The sequence below is a fragment of the Nanorana parkeri genome, unplaced genomic scaffold (assembly GCF_000935625.1).
Source record: "Nanorana parkeri isolate BGI_ZX_2015 unplaced genomic scaffold, ASM93562v1 scaffold1330, whole genome shotgun sequence".
NCBI classification, from domain to species: Eukaryota; Metazoa; Chordata; class Amphibia; order Anura; family Dicroglossidae; genus Nanorana; species Nanorana parkeri.
The window spans coordinates 162,706-172,256 of record NW_017307598.1 but is presented as its reverse complement, the minus strand read 5'-3'; the positions used below and the strand labels follow the sequence as shown (position 1 = coordinate 172,256).

The 9,551-nt window shown below is 50.1% G+C and overlaps 1 protein-coding gene across 1 annotated transcript in view; it reads right to left on the bottom strand.

Moving 5' to 3' along the window:
• TECR (trans-2,3-enoyl-CoA reductase) overlaps window positions 1-9,551 on the bottom strand; it is a 36,620-nt gene that overhangs the window by 16,602 nt on the left and 10,467 nt on the right. Inside the window, exons 2-4 of the mRNA XM_018569404.1 lie at window positions 9,124-9,175; window positions 5,596-5,640; window positions 2,901-3,004 (exon numbers count right to left, since the gene is read on the bottom strand). Coding sequence (XP_018424906.1) covers window positions 2,901-3,004; window positions 5,596-5,640; window positions 9,124-9,175 — 201 coding nt within the window. The remainder of the gene's footprint in view (window positions 1-2,900; window positions 3,005-5,595; window positions 5,641-9,123; window positions 9,176-9,551) is intronic.

Below are 9,551 nucleotides of genomic sequence, written 5' to 3'. Positions count from 1 at the left end.
AAAACGACGAACGCGCTACACACGTTGGGTATCGCCGCGCACGCCAGAGTGAGAGCAATAATTCTAGGGCATCTCTAAATTGATGACCTGTGGGGGCTTTTAAAGCGTCTTCTATGGGCTTTTTGGGGTACTGGGGTTTTTCGCCGTTTCACGGTCGCACGCAATTTGTAACCTGGCCATGTTGGGTATCGTTTTACTCGTTGTAACCTCATCTTTTATATTTCATTAACAAAATGGGTATTTTGTTGTGTTTTGGGGCATTTAATTAAATTTTTCACTAAATGTTGGGGTTTAATAAGGAGTTGCGCTAATATTGCGCAACATAAAAATTTGCAACTACCACCATTTTATTCTATAGGGTCTTGGCATTCAGAAAATATATAATGTTGGGGGGTTTTAAGTAATTTTCAGGCCTAAAATGTGGAATATAACATGGGTGCAAAAAATGAAAAAAAGGCCTCAGTCATGAAGGGGTTAAAGCAGAACTCCGGGCATGCTCTCTCTTAACCCTCGCAGTGTGGCTACCTCTGACCTGCAAGGGTTAACTGCTAAAAATAACAAAGAAATACTCACCTGATCCACAGAAACGGCTTGCTCTTGGACCGGTCCCTGGAGCCCCCCCCGCCTCCCCTTCCTCCGCAGCAGTCTCAGATCCCGTGAGCCATCTCAATCTATACAGCGTGCAGGACTTGGGGACGCCGAGGGACAGTCTATCGCTGGCAGGGATGCAGCTACTCGTACTCGCCCAAATACTCCGATACCGGAACTTCAAGATTTCCTCTGACCGGCAGTACCGCAGGAGAACATGGAGGGAACATGGATTCCCGGGCAGCAAGTTATGACCAACCTCCCGGCTTCCTGATTGGCCGGGAAGCCGGGTTGATGTCGATTGGCTGGGAGGCCGGTTTCCCAGCCTATCACAATTGAGCCGCCAAACAGCATGGAGCAATCAGGAAGCCAGGAGGGGGAGGGGGGTCATTACTCACCACCTGGCTTCCTGATGGGCCGGGACGCCAGCTCGATGCCGATAGGCCGGGAATCCAGCTTCCCAGCCAACCACCATCGAGCCTGGGCCGAACAACATGGAGCTGGCTTTCCGGGCAATGTCGTTACCCGCTGCCTGGCTTCCTAATTGCCTGGGAAGCCGACTCCGTGCCAGCGGAAGCACTCGGTATCGGCGAGTACCGAAAACAAAATATCAGTACCGAAAAAACTGGTACCGGTGCGTCCCAAAACTGCAGCCACCTAAGGTCCCGGAGTCATCACATTCTATACAGAGTGTACAGGACGTGAGGACGCCCAGGGACAGTCCATCAATGCTGCAGCGGAGGAGAACACAGGCTGCAGGGAGCACTGTCACCACCGGCCATCTCTGAGGATCGGGTGAGCACAATTTATTTTCAGCCCTCGACCAACATGAGAAGTATTATTAACCCTTGAAGCCCTGGGGGAGCCTCACTGCAAGGGGTAATAAACTCCCCAGAGTTCTTCCTTTAATGTGTAACATGAAGCGTGATCACATACAGCATACCCAAACCCTGAACCGCCCCCAAACCCAGATACCCTGGCTTCAAGGAGAACTATGAGGGGAGCGATTTTCACTGATCCTCATAATCTAAACTGACCTGTGACAATGAGACTGTCACAGGTCGGCTCAGTAGATCGGGAGGTGAGCGAACACATACCGGCGTTCGCTCACCTCTCGATCCTGTCCCTGCAGAGAGCCGTGACTGTCACTCACCGCTCCCTGCAGGGATTCTCCCCCCCTCCCCTCTCTGATCCTCCAGTGCTGACTGGCGGAACGAACGGGGGCGGGTACAGCTGGCTCTGCCTCTAGATAGGCAGAAACAGCTGTCAATCACGCAGCTGGGCGGATCCAGACAGTAATGTCGGGATCCGTCCCGGCTGCGGCGGTCTCAGTATATAGAGAGCTGTAGCCCGCTATATACTGAGCCTAGGGTGACGGGAGGACGCTAGTTTGTGTCTTCCCGTTACCCTAAGGAGAACTATGGGGAAAAGCCTTAACCCCATAGTTCTCCTTTAATAAAGAAGGGGTCCCCAACAAACATATCACCATAGTTACCCAACTACCCGGAAGTGAGGTCGCCTTGCAGCCACGAGGGTGCCGCCTCCGCTCACCAGTATTTGTCAGGCCTGCTGCTTGAATATGAGCACACGCAGCCCCGATGGCCATCTTCTTCTGCAGGCCCCTGATAGGCGCATTCACTTCTGACTCTCTGCGGACGAATTCTATTCATTCTTATTGGACTAAATCTGTTAATACGGCGGATCATCCTGCCCCGGTCTCTGTTTACATTGTCTGCAGACCATCCCAATCTGTTTGCATTAAAAAGAAACACTCCGGGTCTGCAAGGGTTAACTGCCCGTTTTCATCCGGGGACTAAAGAACGGCGAACCTCGGATCTGTCCAGCTGTCACATTGCTCACTCCAGCCCGTCTCCTCCCATGCTACAGTGATGATATGTCCCTTGGCGTCCTCACGTCCTATGCAATAACTCCTTAGACCTCTGCAGTACAGGGGGAGACATGATGGAAGGACCGGTCTAAATACAAGCCAGCTCGGAAGATCGGAACTTTTTTTTATTCGAGACAAAAACGAGCCGTTAACCCTTGAAGTGCAGAGATAGCCACCCGCACTGCAAGGGTTAACAACATTTTCCCCGGAGTGTTTCTTTAAGGTGCCGCATGATCTGCATACAATGGGCTTCTCTACAAAGTGATGACATGATTCCAAATACCATCCCTGTGGAAAGTCTATTTATGATCACAGACATCCTCTGTATGATGTATTGCACGCCGAGCCGAGGTATAGGGGGGGGAGGGGGGGTGTATAATAACATATAGTCCGCTGTCTACAAAAGGCGCGTGCGTGTACTCACCGTGACCCAGCTGATCTGTGCTCCCAGGTCTCTAAAGTACAGAGTCGCCGTTGTTCCCACCGGCAGGTTCTGCAGAATGTCCTCATCTTTCAGAGACCGTCCCTCTGTCATAGAGATCATAGAGATAGAGAGTGACCATGTACTCCGATCGCATACATAAATCACACATGTACTATCAGGGGACAGCAACATTAACCGCTCATGGACCTTGTTAGCCCCCAATGTGATAGCAATAAAGTTGAATGTAAAAAAAAATAATAATAATTAAAAGTAACATAAAAAAAAAAATGTTTTAAAGTCCACCCCCCTCATATAACGCAAACACATGTCGGGTGCGCCTACGTGCGAAAATGAAAATTGTGCATATTGCTGCAAACGTCGGAGTGAGAGGAATAATTCTCGGCCCATCGATCACTGTGAGCACTAAACTGATGAGCTGTAAAAGCATTTAAAGTGTCCCCTATGGGAAATTTTGGGGTATTGTAGTTTTTTTGCGGTCTCACGGACGCACGCAATTTTAAGGCTTGACGTGTTTGGTGTCTATTTACCCGGTGTGACCCCACCTTTTATATTTTACCAAAAAATTGGGTATCATATTCTGTTGCTGAGCACTAAATTTCATTTTAGTGTATTTTATCCTAAAAATAGTGATTTGATAAACATTTGTGCAAATACCGTGTGACATAGAAAATTGCAACCAGCATCTTTTTATTTTACAAGGCCTCTGCTGTCAGAACATATATCATTGTTTGGGGGTCTGAAGCTGTTTTCTAGCCAAAAAATAGGATTTTGGTACTCACCGTAAAATCCTTTTCTCTCCGCTCATTGAAGGACACAGGGAACAGATCGGAGATCATGTACTGTAGGGTAATATCGCCACCTGCAGGAGAAGGACGCTAGGCACAAAAAACTAAAGACCAATTACAGCCTAGGGGCGGCCCCTGCTGGTGGCCAAACCCCCCACCTGCTGACAAGTCTCCAGTTTAGCAACAAGCAGTAAAGGAGTACACACCCACATAGAGGGGCGGGCCCTGTGTCCTTCAATGAACGGAGAGAAAAGGATTTTACGGTGAGTACCAAAATCCTATTTTCTCTCCCGTTCATTGAAGGACACAGGGAACAGACAGGGTACTGTAGGGACGTCACATAGCAGTACCAAAAATTGTGCCTAGCGTCCTTCTCCTGCAGGTGGCGATATTACCCTACAGTACATGATCTCCGATCTGTTCCCTGTGTCCTTCAATGAACGGGAGAGAAATTCAGATTTTATCATCGTGTGTGTGCAAATGTGAGAAATTCATGACTGAGGCCTTTTTTTTGCACACATGTTATAATCCACATTTTAGGCCTAAAAAATTCTTAAAACCGCCAAACACAATATATTTTCTAAAAGCCAAGACCCTGTAGAATAAAATGGCGGCAGTTGCAAATTTTTATGCAGCAGGACATTAGTGCAACGTATTATCAAACCCCAGACTTTAGTGAAAAATGCATTTAAATCCCCCAAAACACAATCAAATACCCATTTGTTTTATAAAATATAAAAGATGAGGTTATAACGAGTAAATAGACACCCGACATGCCCGGGTTAAAAATTGTGCGCTTGATGCTCCCTCATCCTTTGTTGAGGGAGCATGGAGCTGGCTTCCCGGCCAATCAGGAATCAATGACTCGCTGCCTGGCTTCCTGATTGCTCGGGAAGATGGCCAATCAGGAAGCCGGACGGCGAGTCATTACTTGACCTCCGGCTTCCTGATTGGCCAGAAAGCCGGCTCTATGCTTCCTCGTCATCTGGTGATGAGGGAGCATGGAGACGGCTTCCCTGCTAATCAGGAAGCCGGGTGGGAAGCCATTACACTTCCCTAATGGGATTTCCGGTATCGGTATTCGGTATCGGCGAGTACAGGGAAAAAAAATATACCCGAAAACCAGCATCGGTGCATCCCTAACCCGTCTACCAATACGCATTAAAAATAGGAGGTTTTAGTTGCACAACTTTTTGCCAAAAGTATGTGGAACCCGCACTGCCCCTCAGTGTAGTGTGGCCCTAACTCTAATTTTGACCCCCCATATTGGAGCATATCCAAGCAGTTGATAAATTGAATGCAGGTGTGCCTGGAGGGAGCCCACTCCTCCTTAAAGGCCCAGCAATCCAAAATACAAGCTGGGGAGCCCAGGTGCGTCCCCACACCAAACACAGCCAAGCCAAAGATACATGGCGACCGCACAATTTATAATCGGCCTTTGTAGCAAGGTGCACACGGAAGGGCTCGCAGGGGCTTTGTATTGTTATAAGCCCTTCCGTGTGCACCTTGCTACAAAGGCTGCTTATAAATTGTGCGGTCGCCATGTATCTTTGGCTTAGCTGTGTTTGGTGTGGGGACACGCCCGGGGTCCCCAGCGTGCATTTTGGATGGAAAAAACCCGTGTGAGCCCTTCCATGTGCACCTTGCTACAAAGGCTGCTTATAAATTGTGCGGTCGCCATGTTTACCCGGAGTTCTGCTTTAACATCTAATGCCGGATATCTAAAACTCGGACTTCTTTGGGTTCCTCCCGCACACACACAATCATGTTTTGGTCCTTTGTGAACACTCCTCATATTAAAGTGTATAGGAATGCCCTGATGTCCTCTCATTTGTCGGATGGTGAACACTCCCCCTCTGCAATGTCCTACAAGCATAACAATGACTTACTGGGGTCCAAACGTAATGACTGTCGGGCCGGGTACCACTCAGGATCTAGAAAACAAGAAACATTTTTAAGCACAATTTATTAACAAATGCGGAGTAGACTTCAAGCCGAGAGCAGGACTACAGAATCACCACCCACCCGTTCACACTTGTGTGCTGAGGCCTTTCAACAGGAGTTGACAAATTACATGGCAACGCACCGGCTCTGCGTAGGATGCACGGCAGTGACGGTCATTGTGAATGTCCCACCAATGCATTACACAGTTACATATTTAGTCAGGTTGGAAAAAAAAAAAGAAGTTCATTGAGTTCAACCTATAGTGTTCCATGATTGTATCATGGGACCCAACACACAGCAGTACATCACAATACATCTACCATGAAGGGGTCGATTTATAAGCAATTAGCTGTGAATATCTGTGAACGTTCCATCTGTGCAAATATAACATTCTTTAGTTTTTTTTCTTTACAAGCGGAGTGAATTTTTGAATGTTTTTTACATGTAATGTCACATTATGGCCACTGGATGGCGCTAGAGAAACATAGAATAGAAGTATTTATTGTCTGTGCTCTCCCCCGCCATCTAGTGGCCATAGTGCGTTATTGCATTAAAAACAAACATTGAAAAATACATTCCCCTGTACAGAAACAACCGTTTTGGCATATATACGCACAGAATGAAGATTTGCAGATATTTACCGGGCGAAAAACCCTGCAAATACTTTATACCCGCAAGTGTTGGGGTGTACTGCATTGTTAAAGGTTCATGTATGTTTTTTTTAATCTGCTGTGGTGCATTAGAAGCCCACTCATAATCGATGGGCTGCCTTAACATAACACACATTAACATGTATGTGCTAACGCACTGCAACCGAACCTTTAAGTGAATATGGGCCCCTGACTCAATAGTAGTTTGTCGCATTCAAATGGATTTGCTCAGTAAATCTGAAGAAGTTTCACTGCTCATCCTTGCAGCTTCCTCAGCTCTAGTGACAGAGGAAGGAACTGAGCAAGCCAATTGGATGAGACTGCGGGCATCAGGGCTGAGGGCTCTTGGGAGCAGTACCGAGGCAGGGTGCTGGGATGTTTTCAGGAAGCTATGTACAGCTCCTTGCCAGCCCCTCCCACCAGCCATGTGCAGCTCCTTCCCAGCCCCTCCCACCAGCCATGTGCAGGATCCTGCCAGCCCCTCCCACCAGCCATGTGCAGCTCCCTGCTGGCCCTTCCCACCAGCCATGTGCAGCTCCCTGCCAGCCCCTCCCAGCAGCCATGTACAGCACCCTCCCAGCAGCCATGTAGAGCACCCTGCCGATCCCTCCACCAGCCATATACAGCACCCTGCCGGCCCCTCCCACCAGCGATATACAGCACCCTGCCGGCCCCTCCCACCAGCGATATACAGCACCCTGCCGGCCCCTCCCACCAGCGATATACAGCACCCTGCCGGCCCCTCCCACCAGCGATATACAGCACCCTGCCGGCCCCTCCCACCAGCGATATACAGCACCCTGCCGGCCCCTCCCACCAGCGATATACAGCACCCTGCCGGCCCCTCCCACCAGCGATATACAGCACCCTGCCGGCCCCTCCCACCAGCGATATACAGCACCCTGCCGGCCCCTCCCACCAGCGATATACAGCACCCTGCCGGCCCCTCCCACCAGCGATATACAGCACCCTGCCGGCCCCTCCCACCAGCGATATACAGCACCCTGCCGGCCCCTCCCACCAGCGATATACAGCACCCTGCCGGCCCCTCCCACCAGCGATATACAGCACCCTGCCGGCCCCTCCCACCAGCGATATACAGCACCCTGCCGGCCCCTCCCACCAGCGATGTACAGCACCCTGCCGGCCCCTCCCACCAGCCATGTGCCGCTCCCTGCCGGCCCCTCCCACCAGCCATGTACAGCACCCTACCAGCCCCTCCCACCAGCCATGATCTGCATATAGAAGCAGTATTTTGCCCAAATCCTTGAAGAGTGCACTTATTTTTTTGCCCCCTGTACCCCTGATCTATATGGTCCCACCCTCCCCCTCTGCAGATCTGTACTTAATACGATCCCACAGGCTCGGTGCCGCTATTGTTTTTGCATAACTGGGGGTCCCCGGTTCAAATCCTATCCAGGACACTATCTGCATGGAGTTTGCATGTTCTACCCGTACTTGCCTGGGTTTCCTCCGGGCACAACGGTTCTGCTATTGTTTACATCCAGCGCCACAATGCTCCCTCTGCTGGCTGCACCTGCACATTACAGCCCCATAGACATCTTATGGGCCGTTCCCCAGCTGGTGGGTGTGCACGACCGGGAGAGGGAGACTTGCAGCGCTGTCTGTCAACGAAAAGGCAGAGAAGGGACCCTCAGATCTTAGTAAGTACACATCTGTGGAGGGTCATATAGATCGGGGGCAAAAAGAATGAGTGCGTGGATGGGGGATACTTTCCTGCTGGCCATTTGGTAAGCTGGACCCGGCGGCTGTCAAGTTGGCAGCAGTCACTATTTGTCTGACAATTTTCAGTGGAAAGTTTGTGGAGCCGGCAGGGCCAAACACGGAGCAAATTGATTCAGTAGGAAACAAATGAAATCCAATCCACGTATTGCCAGCTTAGCTCCGGAGGTGATACATCCGGGAAGTGTTCAGAATCTCCGGCACACTGCTAACAAAACTTGCAGGTGGCCAAAAAATATCCCGCAATTAAAGGAGAACTATGAGGCGAGTGATTTTTCCCCAGCCTCATAATCTGACCCGGCGTGTGACAATGAGACTGTCACAGGTCGGCTCAATAGATCGGGAAGTGAGCGCAAACATACCGTCGCTCGCTCACTTCTCGATCCTGTCCCTGCAGAGAGCCGTGACTGTCACTCACGGCTCCCTGCAGGGATTCCCCCCCCCCTCCCCTGTCCGATCCTCCCGCGCTGACTGGCGGAATGGACGGGGGAGGGGGCGGGTACAGCTGGCTCTGCCTCTAGATAGGCAGAGCCAGATGTCAGTCGCGCAGCTGGGCGGATCCAGACAGCAATGTCGGTATCCGCTCTGGCTGCGGCGATCTCAGTATACCTCGAGCTGTGGCTCCCTATATACTGAGCTTAGGGTGACGGGAGGACGCTAGTTTGTGTCCTCCCGTTACCCTAAGGAGAACTATGGGGAAAAGCACTGACACCGTAGTTCTCCTTTAACCAAAAAAATGTATCTGCTGGGGGGACATCAAGATTCTCCTCATCTCTCTACAGCAAAGTTGCAAACACAGGGAGACCTAAGAGGCTCTAATGAGACCCGGCCCACACCGGCAGGCAATGCCACAACGGCCCAGCCTACAATGTGCTGCTGCCAGCCGCCAGGTCGCGCTCCATGGTTAATCCCGCCATCTTTCATCTGATTAAGCAAACAGGTGACGAGCTGTAATGGAGCGGACTCCGCGCCTTCATCACAGGCCCATTAACAGCTTTTAATTACAGCAGCTTTGTTTAACAGGTCACCGCGGGGGCCTTGATATGGGGGGGATTAGCAGTACCCGTCCGAAATACCTACGGGATCTGGTGAACAGGTTCTTTATGTCTGCAATGGTAGCATTGGGTTCCACCTGGAAAACATGAGAAAGCACAGCGCGTTATTCATCAGTCTACTATACGGGAACATAGGGCTCAAAATGTCAAGTCCTGGGCTACTCGCCCGGCCTTAAGAGTTACTCGCCACACCAGTTGCCCCACCTAACCCCTACCCTGCCTTAACTCCGCCCCTAAACACAACCTCCTAAATTATTTGATGAAATGACACTGTTACATGTTTTATGCAGAATAAAGTTACAAAAATAAATATTGACAACAACAACTTTAACAATATTAACATAAAGCAATGTAAACATTACTGCCCCCCACACATAAAATAATACACTCTTCCCCCACATATAAAATAATACACCCCCCCTTTCCCTGCCCCCCACATATAAAAAAATACAC